General features: G+C 35.9%; 1 protein-coding gene across 50 annotated transcripts in view; it reads right to left on the bottom strand.

Annotated features, from left to right (window-relative positions):
- The window catches only part of c2cd5 (C2 calcium dependent domain containing 5), a 64,202-nt gene extending 45,499 nt beyond the window's left edge, over positions 1–18,703 (bottom strand). For 8 of the 50 annotated variants that reach the window (XM_087291697.1, XM_087291698.1, XM_087291702.1 and 5 more), the window contains exons 1-12: positions 18,420–18,650; positions 15,976–16,077; positions 15,064–15,150; positions 13,998–14,169; positions 13,833–13,928; positions 13,419–13,574; positions 11,470–11,674; positions 8,213–8,386; positions 7,492–7,646; positions 5,056–5,256; positions 721–809; positions 578–616 (exon numbers count right to left, since the gene is read on the bottom strand). In XM_087291697.1, the coding sequence (XP_087147823.1) occupies positions 578–616; positions 721–809; positions 5,056–5,256; positions 7,492–7,646; positions 8,213–8,386; positions 11,470–11,674; positions 13,419–13,574; positions 13,833–13,928; positions 13,998–14,169; positions 15,064–15,150; positions 15,976–16,065 (1,464 nt within the window). In that variant the 5' untranslated portion in view covers positions 16,066–16,077; positions 18,420–18,650. 50 annotated transcript variants of the gene reach the window in all.
- Between the last annotated feature and the right edge of the window lie 2,994 nt (positions 18,704–21,697).

The raw sequence follows: 21,697 nt of genomic DNA, 5'->3' as shown, positions 1-21,697 counted from the left end.
GTAGTAGCAAATTATAGGGTAGATATAGAATAAGATTATGCAGAATATGTATTGTATAAATAATAATAAACAGCTAGTATCTTAATAATAGGCAGGTAATCAAAGCCCCTAGATAATAGTGAGAATTGATACTCAAAATGAAACCTCATTCTGATATATGGAAATACAACACTAATATAAAGTCCTGATTGAAAGCCTATACAAAATTCTTACCAGTACGTTCTTGTCATTCAGCTTATCATTGCCATTAATGTCATTATTTCACAAGACATTTCACTCTTTCACCAAAAAAAACGGACAGAAATAACAGCAAAACTGTGACAGACTACTAAACATGAGAGCTTCCTAGTACCTGTCGAAGGTTCTAGAACATTCTGCATGTAAATGGATGCATAAACAGATGATGTCCAAACCAATAGTCACAATAAAGATGTGTCATTGGTTTGATAATGTAGTCACTGGTACAGTAGAAGAGATGAAGTTCTTCCAGTTCAAAGTTCTCAAAAAGGGAGGAATTTGGGGAAACAAGAAAGATTGTTTGGTCTGATAACATTCGGCATGCCTTCTACAGACATACCCCCGTCCTAACAAACGCTTCAGAGGATGATGAAACCCCCTGAAATCCAGTGTGAGAGCGGCAGAGCGGAGAAACATAATTCTCATAATCATAGTTCCATTTAAGCATGTTTGTGAATATGTAAATATGTGTCTTTGTCTTACTCTTTGTTCCAGTGCGGATTGGGTCTGCTGCCTCAGAAGAGCTTTAAGAGGCCCCGCCTCCTTTCCTGCACTTCCACCACTTCCCATTCCTATTCATGATGGAGAAGAGAGAGAAATTTAAATGGAAATGAAACCATGATACAACCAAATACACATACGCTGACAAATACATTTGTACGCCTATGACTGCGTTTACATACACAAGAACAAAGTCATGTTCATTTAAAATGGTGCGATTACATTTTTAACCATTACGCTGCTAGTAAAAGAATCAAATAATTTCCTGTCAAGTTAACAAGTTGTTAAATGTGCATACTTTCAATGACACAAAGTACTCCATGATACAGATGGATGGTAAAAAGTGGAAACACATTTGTAGAGTGAGAAGAATATAAATATAAAGACTAGAAAATCAAAGAAAAAGTGCTTCAGGGTAATTAATGTGTTGGTGCTCTATGGATAAGGGACTCATAAAAATAAACAGCGAAATAATAAGGCCCCTTTTACACTAATAAATTTCAGTTTTAAAATGGCATTTTAGAATAAAAAAAAGATTCATGCGCACACTGGCGTTTTACCTAGCGTTTTTGAACAACTCTCTGTCAACACTACACCACTGGAAACGCACATCACGTGACCACACACACAATCTGGCATGCACTGCAACAATGAGAGCTGTGCACGTCGCACTGTTCATCAAGGATCTATGGCTGGATCTAATCTTACTATATTTGTTAAACGTAATATTTAATTCATCTTGTTGTCTATATCTAGTGACATATTCCTCGACATTGGTTTTTTGAATCTATTACTTGTTCTCAGGTAACGTGTTTTGGCTGAGCGCAAAACAAAGTTTATATTAATTAATATTAATATTAATTGATGCAACCGAGTACACCGATTCTGCACATTTGACTAATTGCTTGCCTTTATTTGCTATAATGTATAAACTTATTGTATGTTAGACCTTAAAAAAATGCCATTATTTATTATTAAAACTGATATTCAGCAAAAGAAAGGGTGTGTTTTGTATTTTCTATGAAAATTTCAATAAAGGAGGCAGTTATATGTTATAGGCTTTTGCATACAGTGAAGATGACGATCATATAAGTATGCAGTTACACGACACCTCAACATTTTTGGTGTCTGTTCACTTTGAAAATTCACCCGACGTGTCCTCGGGAGTTTGTTTTCCACACCAAATTTGCGAAGTCTGAACTTACAAGGAGAGGATGCAAGACTGAAAATTGTGTAGGCTACTTAATATCGAGGAAAAAGCCCCAATCAGAGAGGCGAATGTCTGCAGCCCCGCCTCTCCATTGTCCCCTATCCAAAGTGACACGGAGGAGCAGCATTTTAAAATGAATACGGCCTCTCCAACATTTTCAAAAAGCTGTTTTCGGTGCTCGAAAACTCTGCCGTAGTGTGGATGGATGGCGAAACTGTAGCCAAACTTATACGTTTTAAAACTAAAACGTATTAGCGCAAATGGGGCCTAAGTCCAAGGCACTCGAAAAGTAAGTAAAATAGTTAAAAAGCCTTCATTAATGTGGCTATTATTTTAAAAGCCTACGCATTTTAGCAAAACTAGCTTTTATCAGGGTGACCCTACTGATAAAGTCTACATTTAATGTATTGTGCTTTTCTGTGCTGTTAAAATAAGAAAAAAAAAGCATGTATACAGAATTATTCCAATAGCTATGAAGCACACCTCTTCTGGGAATAAAGGCTTCCCCAGAATACTTTAAAAGAAATTGTGTGCATGTAAAAATGGTTAATATAGACTCAAAAGTGTATAATTTTATGTTCACCAAGGCTGCATTTATTTCATAAAAATACAGAAATGTACTAAATGTTGTTTTATGCAAATCTGATTTCGAGACTTAACAGCCTTCAGTGTCACATGATCCTCCAGATGTCAGTATGATACATTAATCAGCTAGTCAAGAAACTTGTTTATCATTTGTTATTGTATATTTATTTAATTAACTTGTCACTTTTGAACAATTTAATGTGACCTTGAATTATAATAGTACAGGTATTAATGTCATATTAATAATAATAATAATAATAAATTTAAATAGCGCTTTTCAGGACACTTAAAGCGGTTTACACATATTTGTGGGGTATCTCCTCATCCACCACATTAATTTTTGAATGATACTGCAGGTAATTTGGTCCCAATAAGTGACATTCTCTTTTACGGCAGCAATCTAATTAAGTCAAAGCAATTTTATCTTGAATGTTTAAATTCATTTGGGCCAACTTCATATTCTTAAAATGTGATAATAATATTATTATTGGATAAATAACAAAAATAATGTATTTGTGAGCCCATAAAATGCATTTAGAGATCCAGACCTATTAGGATAATCCATAAATCACATGCAAAAAAATATGTTAAATTAATTTGCTAGTATGAAGACTTAACTGATTATTACATCTGGACAGATAAAGACAATTAGAAGACATTTTCGGACACACAAGCTCAGAGCCCAGGCACTTGAAAGTAAGACTTAATAAAACCACCCAATAAGGAGATGACTGATGGCCTAGTATTTTGCTCTTCCATTGGCAGAGAAAACTAATCTTCAGTCAGGCTTTGGGGGGAAAATAACTCATGCAAGTGGAGTTTTGGTAATTCTGAGAGCTCAAAAGTCATTAAACCACACCGCTCATCATATCATGCACTAAGAGAGTGCGTTCATTGCAATGGGCATGTGGGCAAATGAGTCAAAATTACGGTGGCCGAGAGAGCTCAACATGCTGCAACCTAAGAAAACATATGTAAATAGAAAAAAAAAACACCAGCAAATTAAGAAAACACCGGTTTGACAGCACATGTTGCAAATCCTCACAACACAAACAAATAGGGACCGGGCTGGGATTTGCTTATTGTGCAGTGATTATTAGGCCCAATCCCAAGTCAACCCCTTAGCCATTCCCCTTCTCCCTCGTTTGATGCATTCACGTGAAGGGGTAGGTGTGTCCCCATTCTCTTTAGCTTGAAGGTTAGATAGCCCTTGAAACTGAGATCTTTGTCATTATTACGAATTTTTACAACAAACAACCGTATGTTTTGTTACATTCAGAATGGCGTTCGTGTTTTACCATAATGTTTAAAAAAATATATGCTAAAATAAAAAAATGGCTATAATCCCTAATAATTAATCCTGTATAGCAGTCCCACAACATTCTGTCACTCAATGACACTCGAACACCTTGTCAGAAAAGTCTAGTAGCTGTGAATGACCTTTTTACAGTGTCTGGTAAAATGTTAATGTTGTTTTTGTGTGTTTACATAGATAAATATGGAAACTGTGTACAGTTATGAGTTTATTGCAACAATTTATAGTTATGATAACATGATAATGTTGCCATCAGTGATTTCCTAAAGATAAATACACAAAAATAACGCAACGGGATCGTCGATCTCGTATGAAGCTAGTGATTGTGATGATGTGTGCTGGTGTTAAAGTGCTGTCCCATTTCTTAGGGGTACATTTTGAAGCTCTTCCCCTTCACACTCTGTTTTAAGGGCCAAGGGGAAAGGGTACAAAAACAGAATTGGGATTGGGCTTTAAAACAGCTGTATCTCTTTTTTTGTTTATTTTAACACTCTAATTTCATGATTCCTGCATTAATGCATATTATTAGCCCAAATAAACTGACTATTGACTGTGAAATGTTAAGATAGCTAAATTAACTAAATATCCTCAACTAAATATAATTTCAAGGTTAAAATATAGGTGCAGATAAGAATAATATTGAAAAAATATTAGTTAAAAACTAAAACATTAATTAAAAAATATATATATTTAGTAGGCTATTGATACAAAGCACAACATAACATCAATACAACATGCTAACTTGAGCAACAGTGTGCTCGTGGCGACCCGGGTTCAATTACCGTTTCTAGGTCCCTTGCTGATCTTTTCCCTCTCTCTGCTCCCAGTGCTTTCCTGTCTGAATTCTCTACTGTCCTATCAAAATAAAGGTGAAAACCCCGTAAAAAATTATTTAAAAAAAAAAAAAAAAAAAAGATCACAATGTGCATGTTTGTTTCAACATTTGCATGTGAGGATTTGCATTTTGTATTTGTGTTTTCATTTTGAGGACAGATGAAAATATTTTCTTCATATGCTGGTGTGTTTTTATTTGCATGTATTGCAGCATGTTGAGCTCTCTCTGCAAACAAAAACAAAAAAACATTTGTTAGTACAATTTATGCATGATATTTTCTTAGGGGCGGCACAGGGGTTTGTGTGTTCACACTGAATGCAACCACTGCACTAAGAGTTGAAGGTCACGGGGACATCAGTGAGTGTGTCCTACCAGAGGCCGCCAGCAGCAGTTCCTCACTGAAAGACACGCTCTTTCTCAGCATGGCTGTGTCTGATTGGCTGACATGGAGAGGGGGAGGAGTTGAACTCCTGGAGGCCATCCCTGGCCGTAAGTGACAGGGCATATGAGTGGAGGGGAGGGAAGATGAAATGGACTCAAGAGCGGGAGTACTGGGACACAGAAACATCCTCACTGACAGAGAAACAGAGGTGTGAAGACATCACATGAGAACAGAATGGGGTTGACCGAACTGGAAAGGAAACTCATGAAAACAGGGATGCAAACTCATGAGGTGTTCAAAAAAAAGATGAGAAATTCACAGGTTTCCAAGTATGTTAAGATTTTTTTTGTGGTCTGTATCAAATAAGCAAAATTTGATTTAATCCTCATAATGTCTAGAAGGCTCAAGTTAATATTCATCATTATCATCATCATCACCATATGGACTAAGAAAAAGTGTTATTTTATTAATTGGACTGGTGCTAGGCAAAAGTTAATCGTGATTAATTGCATCCAAAATAAAAGTCTGTTTGACAATATATGTGTGTATTATATACATTTATTATCCACATGTGATAGACACAAAAACATACAAAACTATTTTGTTACATAGATATTTTAATTATACATTTAATTTGTATCTTATAAGGCTGCACAATGTGTCATTTGAGCATCAATGTCGCAATGTATGTATCTGCATTAGTCAAGTCGCACAATTAGATTTATTAAACATTAAACGATTATTAAATATAAATCTTTTTTATTATTTATACAACAATGACCATTTTATTTTACAATTGATTGTTACATTTCTGTACTTAGATACAGATTAATGAATAATTAATGAAGTCTCTTAGTTAGAAATATTCAAATCATCTGGAGAAATTGAATTCATATCTTAAAACACACAAACACACACACACACACACCACAGCAAGACACAATATTGCAAAGCCAAATTTATTTTTATAACTAAATATAAATAAACATTCTCTCAAATATATGCATGCATGTGTGTATTTAAATATCCACAGTATGCACATGTAAATTATGTCAAAAACAAACTTTTATTCTGAATGTGATTAACTTTAGTCCAGCTCTAATTAGAAGACAATAATATTTCACCAATTACAGTATATTTTTTTCTAGTTGTAAAAATATTTTTGTTATACTGAAGAGCAATAGGAAAAGGAATAAAGATAAAAAAAATAAAACTGAAGTGTTTCAATTTTATACATTTTACCATGCCCTTGTGTTTCTTGTGCACCTTCGTACGCCTTTACCTGCTGTCTAGGACTGATTTTTGAGGAAAGAAGACCAATTAGAATGCTGTTCTTAATTTAGATAAATACTCTTTAAATACAGTTGTTTGCAAGGAAGAGTTAAATGTTAACTTTGCTTTTCAATTTGTGAAACCTCAGAAAAACCCTACGCACATGAGCATGTACATGTAGCATTGATGTAATGAAACACGAGTCTGTCCAAGCAAAACTCTTAACATTTTCATTAAAAAGCAGAATATTTGAACTTTATCTCCACCTTTAAAAAGTTACTTTTAAAAAGTAACTTAATTTATCTAAAAAGTAACACATTCAAAGCAGCATGATAATGAGAAATGTAATTCATTGTTAGTATTATTGTCATCATCGTCATCATTAATATTTCACAATTATTAGACATTCATATTGGAATTATTGCACAAATATCAATATTGCACAAGTCATCACAGCATTAGATAGCGGTTTCTGTTTTTTGTTAATCCTAATTGATGTTGTTTTCAAATACAACAAATCTCTTAATATACAATTTGCAATGGTGCTCATTTATTTTTGGTGGGTGCCCTGCATGGATCCTAGTTTGGGCATCTCTAATTTAGAACAATATGAAAGTAAGTACGGTAAATGATAACAGACTTTCATTGTTTTTGGTAAGCAATACCCTTCAATAATTTAACCTCAAGTTTATTAGTTTTGCCTGAAACAAATAATAAGTGACCAATTTTGTATAAGAAACAGAGGATCTAGCAGAAAGCAGAGTAGTTTGCATCCCAGAAACTATAACAAATGAGCATGCATGAAACAAAATCAAAAAACAATAAAAGTTTCTATAGAGAGGGACTAATTTTGATAAAGAAGGCACATTGGTTGTTGACATTTCAGATTTCAGATGTGCAAAATCCGAGATAACAGCCTTGATGCAAACAAAATAAATAAATAAACATCTCGCACAGACAAAAGTGACAACGGAGGGACAACACAACTGAAATAACAAAACTAGGCCAAAACAACAGACACTGTGCCCTACACTCTCTGCCTCTGGGCCTTGACACTGGGATCATATTGATTTGAATGAAGGCCCATGAAAAGAGAGAGAGAGCGTCTGGTGGAGTGCCCGGAGGTCTGACAGGGGTAGGTCGGGGTATCTTACCGGTTTTGGGGGTTAAGCTGAGCTCGGTGTCAGAGGAAGAGGACTGGCGACTGTAGGACTTGGAGGGGGAGAAGGAGGAGAAGGTTTGTGCTCTCAGAGGGGTGGGGGGTCCTGAGGATAACGGGATTCCTGGGACCTCCTCCCCAAAAACTGGCCTGTCAGAGCAAGGAGGAACACACTCCATCAACACACACGGACTCTCATACATTTGGACTGTGCCCGAGTGCGTGCGTTTGAGCATGTGCATGTGTGTGTGTGTGTGTGTGTGTGTGTGTGTGTGTGTGTGAGAAGAGAGACAGAAAGAAAGAAAGAGTTGCTGGTGGAGCGTGTGAGGATGTCAAGAAAGCGCATGATGGCGGGGATTAAAACAACACAGGAAAAAAAAAAAGTCACTGTGAATAACCATATTAGGCATAACACAGAAAATAAAATGAGATGAACAAGCGTGTTTCAGCCAACCAAAGCACAACGCTTTGAAAACGAGGATAATTTGAAAATCTCCCTGCCTGAACAACTTAAGAACACAAGCCAAACCGACACCTCTGATTGGATAAGCTCTTTGAGTGACAGCTGAATGCAGCTCACTGATTGGTCGTTTTAAGCTTTGGCAGCTGAAGGGAGGGAGGGGCTGGTGATGTCGTAGCTGTCTGCCAATGAAGAACAGGAGGGTGGTGAAATCCGTGACGGGGGTCGTGATGGGGAGGGTCAGGGGGGTACCTGCCTACACTGCCTGGCTCTGGGGGCTTCTGAGCTCCTGTGTCTGGGTTTCATACCGGCGAACAGCAGTGTGGGCACAGAAACGGAGAAGCCCTGAGAGAGACGACTGCTCGCACTGTGAACTGGACTGCTGTGTGTGGAACGACATCCGAGAGTGGAAGGAGCAGCCTGCGGAGAGCTACACACACACATTCACGCACAGTTCATACATTAAACACACACGGCCACACACTGTGCACTGTACAGTCACGTAGGACGCAAACATGTAGACGGAGAACATCATCATACACAAGCATGCACACGCACACATAGGGGTGGGAGGAAAAAAAAAATCACTGTCTTTACAAAAGTTATTGTTTATGGAATGGAGTTGCTATAGAAATGTAATATTACAGTACATTCAATCTGCTTTTTGTGGATTTATGAACGACATTCACAACTAAAGCAAACAAGCAAACTACTAACTATTAATAAAAAATTTAAAAGTTATAATTCAGGGTATATGCAGGTAACCGAAATATAATTTCAATACCTTTTTAAGACTTTTTAAAGACATTCTCAGACTATTTTAAGACCTCATCGCCACTTCAAGTTCTAATCAGTATTAACCCTTTAACTTAATAAACAGTTGTAGTTAAATAAATCAATGGAGCCACCCATGCAACAGAACTCAGATAAGCTCGGAAGAAACAAAGCTTGAAAGAATAAATTACGCGGGTGTTTTCAGCGACAGGCTTCAGCCACTGTTTAAACTCATCCCCATTTTGCCATCTGTTTCGCTCTATGGTTTCGTTACAAGTGGAGAGCGTCCCATCAACTTCCCACGTTTGTTGTAAATTACGTCACTTCACCCTAACGGAGGAGCTTTGCCGGACATGCCCTGGTCCGAACCAATTGCGTGGATTGAGTAAAATAAATATATTTATGATTTTTTAGAGTCAAAAACTCTGGACAACGCTTGAACAAAATTTAAGACCTCGCAAAAACGCAATTAAGCCATCGTGCGAGGGAAATGATGCGCCCACACGTGCTTTCCAGGTGCACCTGGTTGAAAGAATGCTATGAGTCATGTGACAAAAACTAGACAGATCAACCTCATACTTTTTATGGAATATACATATTCTATTCTCATTTTTTGTTAATTTTTCAATCCAAAGAGAAATGGACCATTGTTTCCTTTTCAATATTATTTTGTGCTGTATTAATTAGTTACTGAGCAGCAATAAATGACAATTTAAAATAAATTGTTTTCATGTGATTTTCTAAACTAGTAATGTATTGAAATTCACGAGTGCATAATAATCTGGATAATCGTGAAACTGTGATTATTCCTCAGACTATAATCGTATAATCTCTAATCGTTGCATCCCTATGTATAACAATGACTTGTTCTGTAGACAATCAGAAAAAAAAATGGCTTAAAGGGGCTAATAATATTGACCTTAAAATATTTTTTAAAAAATTAAAAACTGCTTTCATTCTAGCCAAAATAAAAGATTTTTCTCCAGAAGAAAAAATATTATAGGAAATACGGTGTTTTTTTATTTTTATTATTACAATGGCGTTTTTTGTCGTTTTAAATCTTTCTACTTTTTCAATATTCTTCAAAACACTATGCAAGACCCATTTGCAAGCAAGAACTTTGTAATAATTAAAAAAAAAATTTTGCCTCTAAAACCATAGTAAAATTAGATCAGGGACCAATTTCATTAAATCATGAAGGTTCCCACCCCTATGCACATACTCAAGACAGACTGCATGGAAAACCAGCGGGGATAAAATCCATTATTGGCTGTGTCTCAAATCTTAGTGAGCTGGCTACCTAGACATCACCAAAAAATGCTGTCTAGTTAGACAGGTCAAAGGTCAACATTTGTTGCTCTCTAGAGAGCAATGGACAAGACGAGACAAACACAAGAGACTCAAGGCAGCACTCCGGATGCAAAAAACGCCTAGCTTGGAAATTCACAACCAAACTGCATTTAAGCCATCTAACGCAAAACACATGCTAGTAGTGCAGGGAGATGCAGCATGCAGGAGGAAGTCAGAAGAAAAAGACAGCAAGAGAGGTAGAGGACATGCAGGGAGGAACAAGATCGTAGTGTGGTGTGTTTGTGTGTTGAGAATGCATTTCTGTACAACTTACAAAACAGCAACTCATAAAACAAACACACACACACACACAGTCATATTCATTTTAAAAATAAACAGAAAAACAGTGAGTAATTGTACAACATTTCTTCTTTTTTCCACATTGCATTATTACCTGTTTAACAAGACAAAAGGTATGTTACATGATAGTTACTTCTGTGATCAAATTTTGATTAAACAGAAAGAAATAAAGGTGTGACATACCATATTATTTTATAATAATAAAATAGTTTGGATTATAAACAGTCTGCAAAATGATGCTCAATGATAAACTTCCATTCAAAAATTTGGGGACTGTAAAGATTTTTTAATTATTTATGTTTGAAAAAATTATTTCTAACTCAAATAGGTGTTGTTCTGCCATTATAGGAATACACTTAATATGACATATTTCCAAATGTATTAACCCTGCTCTTGGGGATGTTTTCATCCACTTTGGGGGGATTTTGAGTCTAAATTTGGCCACAGAGTTTCAGCAATTGGAATGATTTTTTGTGACAAACCTTATTTTAACATTTTTTGGGAAAATGCTTTGAAAGTTTTCAAAAACTCAACAATATACTCTGAGCAAATTGATTAGCCTTTCATTATGTTCACGGCTGTTTTCGCCCCATTGACTTCCATTATAATGACATTTTTTGATTGCAAAGCCATGACACCACATTATCACGCATTCTTGATTGTTGCTGTTTATTCCTGCAGGGAAGCCACAAACATAATAATAAGGTAGTCAATTTCAGCAGTACACAAGTGTTAAAATACAAAACACTTTAACACTATTCACAATATTAAAGTTTGTCCAGTGTTTTGATTAAACAAACGTCACCTTCCTGAGTACATCACATTTCAAAAATCTTAACGTTTCCCAAACTTTTGAACAGATCTCAAAATCAAACAGCCTTGATTTTGACTTCATTACAGGGATGATCAAAATGCACAAATTAATTACGTTTTCTGTAATTGCAACCCGATGTATAAGAAATCCAATTCAGTGTATGCAATAAAAATAAAAGTGCCTTATAAATCTCTTTAGAAATTAATGCAGGACTTGATACTGGCATGCGCATATGCACAAACAGATAGTTAAAGGCGTGTGTGTGTGACACTCACTCTTTCATGTCTTTAGATGGAGATGAGTTGCTCTGGTGTGTGGCTGTGGAAGGGAGAGTGCTGATTTTCTCAAGAGTGCAGGCCGTCCCAATGGCTCGAACCACGAGGCCTGATTCTCCTTCCAGGTCGAAACATTGCAGATACCCCACCACTGCATTCCCTCCCATTTCCAGCACTTTCAGACCAATCTTCCTCTGCAACTCACCTACAACAATAAAAAAAATATTCATACATTTCTTAGAAGGTTCTCAGATTTCACATGCACATGTCTCCTGAGACACAGTAAGTAGTCTGCTGGTAAGAAGTCAATTAGCAGATGATTATCTTTTCCAAAGCAACTCGCAGTACACTTAGTCAGAGCAGATCAATAGGCCTAAACTGTATTGTTCAATGACCTAGATCATGCCCAATTTTCAGTCCAATGTTTCTACTGAAATCCTGATGTAGGTCACAGATGAAAAAGAGTTTTTATGCAACAAAACAATAAAAATTTATTTTATTGTCACCTGTGCTTAGGTGTGAAAAGCCAGTGTAAAATACAACAACATACTCCAAAACAAAACTATATATCATTAACAATGTTGACAATAAATAAGTAAAAATACTAAATACTAAAAAAAAAAAATATGTGAAAGACAACAAAAATGCGTAAAACACACACACATTTAGACACAGATAGACAAGTAAAAAAGGTGCACATATACCGTAGTCAACATTTGAAGTGGATCAAAAATGTTTTTCAAAATTGTCCAAAGACAAGAATGGGCATTGTTCCGTAGTTTTAGGACAACTTTGGTGAAAGGCAATGATCCACTTTAAATGTTGACTACTGTAGTTTGGCTGTTGGTTAATAATTATTGTAGGCAATATTGTTTTTTAAGTAAGTGCAATATAGCTTCTAATTTTTTTTTCTGTAGAGTATAGTCTGCCCTTTTTATAGGTATTAAGGATGGATTGCATCCCTAAAATCCGTATTAATTGTCATTTTCAATTTTTAATAGTTTTTCTATCCTTCAAACCTCTGAGAAGTTGTTGCATTTTGAAAATAATACAAAAACATACTAATAAAAGACATTAAAAATAAAATACAAATTTTATACATTTTATTAGATACATATTGCAATAAGAATGGCATTTGGATTTTACACATATTTAATCACAATTAAAGAATTATTAGCATCATCTGGAATATATTTATCTCCCAGATGATGTTCATGATCATATTTTTTCTTCTGGAGAAAGTCTTATTGGTTTTATTTTGGCTAGAATAAAAGCAGTTCTTGATTTTTTTTTTTTCAATTAAGCTATATATTTTTTCAATAGTCGACAGAACAAACCATCCTTATACAATAACAATGCCTAGTTAACCTAATTAACCTAGCTAAGCCTTTAAATATCCCTTTAAGCTGTATGTATTAAGTGTCTTAAAAATATCTAGTAAAATATCATGTACTAGCATCATGCCAAAGATAAAATAAATCAGTTATAAGAAATTAATTATTAAACTATTATGTTTATAAATATGTTGGAAAAAAATCTTCTCTCCATTAAACCAAAATTGGGGGAAAAATAAACAGGGGGGCTAATAATTCTGACTTCAACTGTCTCTGTTATGCTAAATGATTATGGAAATTTTTTTAAAGGTTTTATAGGTTTCATTTTCATAGAAGTATATTAAAATATATTAATTATGAAATGTTTGTCTTTTAATATTGATTTGGAAAATAAATTGGCATGCCTTATAATTCATTGGTTCAAAAGATTTCATTAAAGTTGTCCTAAAGCAACAGAACAACACCCTGTATTGTTTTAGGACAGTTTTGAAAAACATTTTAGATCCACTTTAAATGCTGACGACTGCATATCATTAATTATTAATGTCACTATAGTCAATTTAATCCTTCAATAGATAATTATGTTTCTCTTGCATCTAGTTAGAGCTTTCGTACCTGACATAAGAAAGATGAGCCTCTGTCGGGCCTCGTTGGATGCACGAGGGGTTCTGATACGATCGATCCACTGGTACTCTGGATCCTCATTTACCACAAGCTCTTCCACAAAGCCATGGACCATAATGGCCCGATAACATCTGGGAATAGAGGTTGCTTAAAAAAAAAAAAGCAAAAATTGAGTGAAAATTCTCAGAAAAAAAGACAAACAAGAAAGAAAGAGAATTGCAAACATTGGAAGAAATGTATTATAAAGAGAATTAAAAAAAAATAAAGAAACACAAGCAGGACAAATCAGAAGTGTGAGACTGCAATATGACAAGATACAACAAAGAATTACAACAATATACAACATATCAGTTCTGATATTTATCATATCACCCAGCCCCAGTCAGAAAAATATGATCTACTTACTACAGAAGAATTTAACTCCACATGAAGACTGTCTGAAGCGGTTCAGGTCATTGAAGAGATCCACCTTCACTAGCACATTGATTTCCCCTCTTATCCCTGAACGCAAGCATCAGATTAGAAAACAATGCAGAACTCATTATTATTGCAAACTAAAACCCTACACACCATGAATAGTGTCATATATGGGGAGCCAGCCAGAGATGACAGTAGCAGCTTCACTGCAGAGTAATGGATCGATGTCTATGTACACCTTTCCAATGGCATCATTAGCGCTGTATGTGTCATGGTCAAGAACGGTAATCTGCAATGGCTCGTCCTGTAAATCTTCATCATCCACCTGAAAGATGAAAAAAAGATAAGCACATGGCATACAGTGGGGGGTATTGAAAATATCAGTGTTGTTTTTCAGAAAGCATATTTCTAAAGGTGTTGTTGATTTGAAATTTCCGCTGGATGTTGGTAACAAACACAGAAATCCATATATGCAGAGAAAACAAAACTAATTAGTTAACAAATAAAGTTATGTGTAATAAAATGAAATGACGCATGGAAAAAGTATTGAACACATGAGCCCAGACAGCAGCTGAAATCTCTCAGTAGTTCTTCAGCAACCATCTGCCCTTTGTTATGTAAATGAATATTAGCTGCTTCAGTCTAACATCTGCATTAGCAGGATGATGAAGATGAAACCATTTAAGCAAGACAATGATCCAAGGAAACTCTCAAATACTTTGAGAGAAAGACAATTAAGCTGTAGAATGGCCCAGCCAAACACCTCACTTGAATCTAAAAGAAAATACTAAATAAAGATTAGATTTGACATGCGAGACCCACAGAACCATCACGATTTTTCCACTCTTGACATCTGTAAAAAAACTCACACCTGAGCAATGCATGTGACTTCATTCTCCATATATGAGAGGCGTCTTTAAGCTGCCACCACCAAAAAAAACTTTATATAAAGTATTAAATACATTTTAGTAGTTCAGCACTTTCTCCCTGTGTCATTTCATTGCTGTCATACAGAACTTATTTTTCAGATTTTTTTTGTTTTTGTTTTGTTTTATTTTTATGTTTGTATTTTTACCAAAATCTGGTTCAAATCCATGTCAACAGCTCCTTTAGAAATATTATTCCCAGAAAAAAACATGGCATGTTCAGTACTTATTTCCACAACTGTATATTTGATAAATGTCCAAGTCAAAGCAGGACAAAGGAGAAGATTTCTTACCTCAAATTTGAACCACTCAGAATTCCACTGGGGATTCAGAGACTTGGGGTACACATCTGTTTTGTATGTCGTGTTTCCAAACTTGACCTGCAAAATAAAACCTCATGAGTGCTCTTATTTACAGTCGAATCAGAATTATTCACCCCCTGTTTATTTTGTTCCCCAATTTCTGATTAAAGGAAACAAGTTTTTTCACCGCATTTCTAAACATAATAGTTATAATAATTTTTAAATCATTTCTAATAACCTATTTCTTTTATCTTTGCCATGATGACAGTACATATTTTTTCCAAGATATTTTCTCAGCTTAAAGTGACATTTAAAGTCTTAACTTGGTTAATTAGGTTAACTACGCAAGTTAGGGTAATTAAGCCAATCATTGTATAATGACAAATGGGGGACAAAAAATAGCTTAAGGGGGCTAATAATATTGACTTTATATATTATATTCTAGACTTTATATTCTAGCCCAAAGAAAACAAATAAGACTTTAATCCTCGTCCTGAGGTTACCAGAGATTAGAGCAGCTCCAGTTTCTATCCAGCCTCTTTCAACGATTTTAGATGACTCTACCATCTGATATATCTCTAATATAATCTAAAACAATTAACATAAAATAAAACATCTCTTTTTTAAACTTTACATTTCCTTACATTGTAATCATGTCCACAGAATGCAATCCTCACTTTAATTATGATCATCTTGTTTAAATACTGTCATTACCTGCTCTTATCAGCCCAGAACTGCCTATTTCTGCAGTATGGATATTACATTGATATAGTAACCTCTGATAATCTTAATTATGCTTAACTGTGAAGTAGAATAAAATGTCCTTTCTGTAAACCCACTTTATGATTATGAACAGGGATATACAAATAAATTTGAAATGAATTAAACTGGTGGTGAACTGACCTCCACGAAGGCATCTGTGAGATCGCTGGCACGGTCCATGACGGGCAGGTGCCGCCCCGCAACAATCTTCGCCTTTAGCTTCCCAGGCATTATTCATCTAGTCTTGATAGACACACATAAACAGCAGAAAAGGACAATTGTTACAAAATGTCAATGGCTTTCATTCACTGTAATTGAAAAACAAGATTATTCCACCAAATATTGTTTTCATTATCCTTCTGAAGTTAAAACATTGGTATTAAAACTAGGGATGCACATTATTGGAAAAATATGACGTTGCACTATTTTGTTGCAGCGAAATGTATTGCGATAGGTATAATATTTCAACAGATAATTTGAATAGCTCTGTTTGGAAATATTTCATAAATTTTGTCATTTTTTAAAGTCTTTTCCATACAATTTTATTTAATTAGCAAAAATAAATAAATAAACAAATAAATTGTGATTCTAGCAGAGTTAAGCAGGTTTCAAGTGCAGTAATTGAACAATTAAATGTAAAATAACCTGGTCATTATTAAATAAATAATTTTAAAAACAATTATATTTAATAATGTTTCCATCTTTTAAACTTTAATAAATAATCTAATCCTGCAAAGTGACTTTTGCAGATACACACCTCACGATATCGATGCTAAACCAATATAATGTTCAGTCCTACCTTAAATGTCATCAGCTGTTTTGATGAAGAACAAAACTAAAAACTACGCTTTCCTCAAAGACATAACTACATTTTAAACAAATGACCATTTCAAAGTAATACTTTACCACAACTAAATTCTTGACCGCTTTATGTATTCAATAATATATACTCAGGCTGCACAATATATTGTTCCATCATCGATATCACAACGTGTGCACCGGCAATAGTCACATAACAAGAAATTCAATGTTGAGTAGTTCAAATATATAAATTTTACAGCATAAAAACAAGATTATTTTATTTACCCAACTGGCAGAAAATTGTGCTTAATTCTTCTAAAGTTGAAAACAAAACATTTTTTTTCTACTTGATCTAAGAATTTTAGGTATTTGGACTAGAAAGAAGACAAAGTAAGAAAAGCATTTATTGTATTGTGTTCAATTTCTGTACCTGAATACTGTTAGGCTCCCCAGAAAACCATCACATAGTGCTAAATAGAGCTATTTAAACCGTCTTATGAAGCTGTGCTCATATAGGCATATTTATCACAAAAAAGTATCACAATATCAGATTTTTCTGATATTGAGCAGCCCTAATACAGGACAAGACTGTGTCCTGCAAAGTTTAGTTCCAACACCAATCAGACCCACCTGGGTTATCTAATCAAGCTCTTACTAAGCTTTCTAGAAACATCCGTGCAGGTGTTGAGGCAAGCTGGAGCTAAAATCTGCTGGACACCGGCCCTCCAGGACCGAGTTTGGGCACCCCTGCTCTAATATATACTTACTTACATGCAAGTGTACATACATAATGACAATTTTAGATTAAATTAATTTAACTAATGTTATTTATTAATGTATTTATTAACATGAGGTTACTTTCAAATTAATTGACAAATTAAGTGAAATAATTCCCATTTTGTGGTGCCTCAAGTCTTTCTAGATCTGTTCGTGGAGTCAGAAATAACAACTTTGATCCAATAATAAATAGGAAAAACAAACGAAAATAAAAAAAAATCATATAATAAATGTTCACCTACAAGTTCACATCAGCATAATCGTACCTTCTTCATGCAAACAACAACATTAGAAAACGACGATAACACAATCTTTGCGAAATACTGATTATAGTTAGAAATGTGTACTTTTTATTACTATAAGTGTATAAGGTAAAGTTGTTTTTATACTCACACATTCGGACTTTCACCTTCATAATATATTTTCAGAAAGGATTCTTTGCAAAGTCAAAATAGGGAAATCATATTGGCACATTAGACATGTTTACAGCCAATTAATTAGTGCTAATGTTAGCTATCATTCTTGCATGCGATTTCAGACAAAATATTTATAATAATAGCATAATAAACAATATAGGGATTGTTCCACAAGTTGCCACTGTTAAAAAATGAACGAATATGTGACTTACTTTAACGTTACCTCTATGGGTTAACGTATTTGTATTTTTAACGTATCATGGGTTCCTCACGGTTAGCAAATAACACCATGCTGCTTGTTTTTTAAATATATAGTAATCACATTACACATGACTAACGTTAAATAACACTTTACAACCTCAAAATCCTTTGGAGGAAATATTTAATGATCATTTTTATATAACGTTAAATAATATGTAACGTTAACCACATCTCTCTCTATGACTGCAGTAAACAGTTTCGCTGCATTTACCTTGTTTATACCCCACAGCAGTAGTAGATTAAACACAAAGGCGTATTTATAGAAAGATCTCTTCACAAACTATACCGGAAAATGAGATTATTGTAGCATTTTTGATCCTGTCAGCTCACCAGAGTTTCACCTTAGCGGCTCAATCTGACATTAAAGTCTCGCCATCGACCCTCGCTCCGATTAAAACGCTTCTTCTGTCATGGTTCAATCTCAGGAAGGCGAGGCGTCGACTCTGTCAGGCATTTTTAACACGTTCATGTCGAAATGTTGCCGTTTATACGGCTAATTTGCGAAATAAAATCGTCTGTCAGTTGAAACGTCTCAGAATCAGGCGCATCGCTCGCGCAGGTGGGAGGGGCGGGCGCGCGCACGACAGAGCACATCCGGGTCACGGGCATTGACACCTCACGCACGTGTGTTTATGGGTCAGATGTGTGCTCATTTTTAATATTTCCCACTGTCCTCCTTTAAACATGCGTGTTACATCTTCACACTGTAAAATCAACACAAAAATAAGCACTGAACTTTTCCACAAGTGTTGAGGATTAAAAGTCAGAGTCTTACAGACTAATCCTATTGCATTCAGAGCCAGTAGATGCTGCAGCCAGGCTTTATTAGTCTACTATTATTACACACTGCTGCCCTACTGAGTGATCCGCTGGTTTCCTCCTGTGCATACACACATACATATGCCATGTAAGCATAGAGGCACTTAATAAGTGGGCCACTGCACAACTATTTTCATGTAGAACTTCCAAAGAAATTTCAAGAAACCAGCGTAGCCTACAAACAGTGGGACGAAAGTAACAGCGACTTTCTCGAAGCCCTGACAACATTTGATTTCCAGGCTATAACAGCACATTTAAAATTTCAGTTTTTAGGTGCAGAAATTAAATTGTGGTCCTTTTTTCCTTTTTACAAGTTGTGTTCTCATTTCATACATCACACTAATGATCAATCATCATTATTTAGTGCAATAACACACCCTTAAGTTTAAAATCTTTGAGTTTTTCGGATTAAAAGTAAATCAGGTTTAAATGGCAATGTGGACAAAAGTAACAAAATGAATGTGCCATTAATGTAACCCCACTGGTCCTTCACCACCCAAACCGCTCCAAACCAGTGACCTTACGCATGGGAGATCAGTTGCTCTACTAAGGATCATTCTTAAGATGTTTCAGCAGCTTCATTAGAGTTCACCTGTGGTCAATTCAGTTGATTGGACATGATTTGAAAAGGCATACACCTCTCTATATGAAGTCCCAGGGTTGACAGTGCATGTCAAAGCACAAACCAAGCATGTAGACAAAATAATTGTCTGTAGACCTCCAGGACAGGATTGTCTCGAGGCACAAGGCTGGGGAAGGTTACAGAAAAATTTCAGCTGCTCTGAAAGTTCCAATGGACACAGCAGCCTCCATCATCCATAAGTGGAAGATGTTTGGAACCACCAGGACTCTTCCTAGAGCTGGCCAACCATCTAAGCTGAGTGATCAGAGGAGAAGTGCCTTAGGCCCCGTTTACACTAGTGCGTTTTAGTTTTAAAACGGCGTTGTAGAATGAAAACGATCCGCGTCCACACTCGCGTTTTACCCAGCGTTTCTGAACAGCTCTCCGTCCACACCAAAACGCTGAAAACGCACATCACGTGATCACACACACACTCTCGGGCAAGCGCTCCAGCATTTCTACCCACATGAGAGCTCTGCTTGTCGGACTGCTCATCAAGCATCTCCCGCTGGATCTAATCTCACTATATTTGCTAAACGTAATATTTCATTCATGTTGTTGTCTTTATCTAACGACATGGGCCAATTCCCTGACTTTGGTCATTGGAATCTATTAAGTTACTTGTTCACGGGTAACATGTTTTGGTTAAGTGCAAAGATAAGTTAATGATCAATCCAGGTATATTGACTGATCGCTTGCCTTTATTTCCTACAATGTATAAACTTATTGTATGTTATACTTTTATAATTGTCGATTATTAAAACTGATATTCAGCAAAAGAGAGGGTGCGTTTCGTATTTTCACTGAAATTGAAAGGAGGCAGTTGTTATCGGCTCCGTTTTGTTATAAATATCCACACAGTGAAGATGACGCTCATGCAGCACGACGCCTCAACATTTCTGCTGTCTGTTAAGTTGCTAATATTAAAAAGAAAATAGGCAGTTCCTTAAATCATGTTTACATTTTATTGTTGAGAAAGTGAAACAACGTAGCCAGGGTGATGTGAATGAAGTTATAAAGTACACTGTTCCCTTTGAAGATTTACGCGTGTCCTCGGTATGTTTTCCATATCAAACTGAGAAGGGGGAGACTGCAGCCTTGATCAAACTTGCGATCAAGTCTTAACTTACAAGAAGAGGATGCGAGACTGAACTGTGTGTTAGGCTACTTAATATTGAGGAAAAGCCCCAATCAGATAGGCGAACTTTTGCAGCCCCGCCTCCGTTTTCAGATGTCTCCGTCTTTCCCCATCCACACTGAGACGAAGCAGCAGCGTTTTAGAATGAAAACGGCCTCTCCAGCGTTTTCAAAAAGCTCCGTTTTTGGCGCTCGAGAACTCTGGCGTAGTGTGGACGGATGGCGTAACCGTAGCAAAACTTATGCGTTTTCAAACTAAAACGCACTAGTGTAAACGGGGCCTTAGTCAGGGAGATGATCAGTAACCCGATGGTCACTCTGTCTGAGCTCTAGCGTACTTCTGTGGAGAGAGGAGAACCTTACTGAAGGACAACCATCTGTGCAGCAATCCACCAATCAGCCCTGTATGTTTAAGTGGCCAGATGGAAGACCACTCCCCGTCTGGAATTTGCCAAAATGCATCCGAAGGACTCTCAGACCATAAGAAATCTTCCAGCAGGACAATGACCCAAAGCACACTGACAAAATATCAATGAGTGGCTTCACAACAACTCGGTGAATGTCCTTGAGTGGCCCAGCCAGAGCCCAGAGCTAAATCCTATTGAACATCTCTGGAGAGATCTGAAAACGGCTGTACACTGTCTCTTCGCATCCAACCTGATAGAGCTTGAGAGGTACAGCAAAGAGGAATGGGGTAAATTCCCAAAGACAGATGTGCCAAGCTTGGGGCATCATATTCAAAAAGACTTGAGGCTGTAATTGCTGCCAAAGGTGCATCAACAAAGTATTGAGCAAAGGCTGTGAATACTGATGTATATGTGATTTTTCAGGTTTTTAATTTTTTAATAAGTTTGCAACAATTTTAAAAAAATCTCACATCGTCATTATGGAGTATTGTGTGTAGAGTTTTAAGGAAATAAATGAATGTAAGCCATTTTGGAATAAGTCTGTAACATAAACAAATGTGGATAAAGTGAAGTACTATGAATACTTTCCTGATGCACTGTATGTTATTGTTATATAATGTTAT

The sequence above is a fragment of the Danio rerio genome, chromosome 18 (assembly GCF_052040795.2).
Source record: "Danio rerio strain M-AB ecotype USA chromosome 18, GRCz13ab, whole genome shotgun sequence".
NCBI classification, from domain to species: domain Eukaryota; kingdom Metazoa; phylum Chordata; class Actinopteri; order Cypriniformes; family Danionidae; genus Danio; species Danio rerio.
The sequence above is the reverse complement of the archived record's forward strand: the minus strand, read 5'-3'. Positions and strand labels throughout refer to the sequence as shown.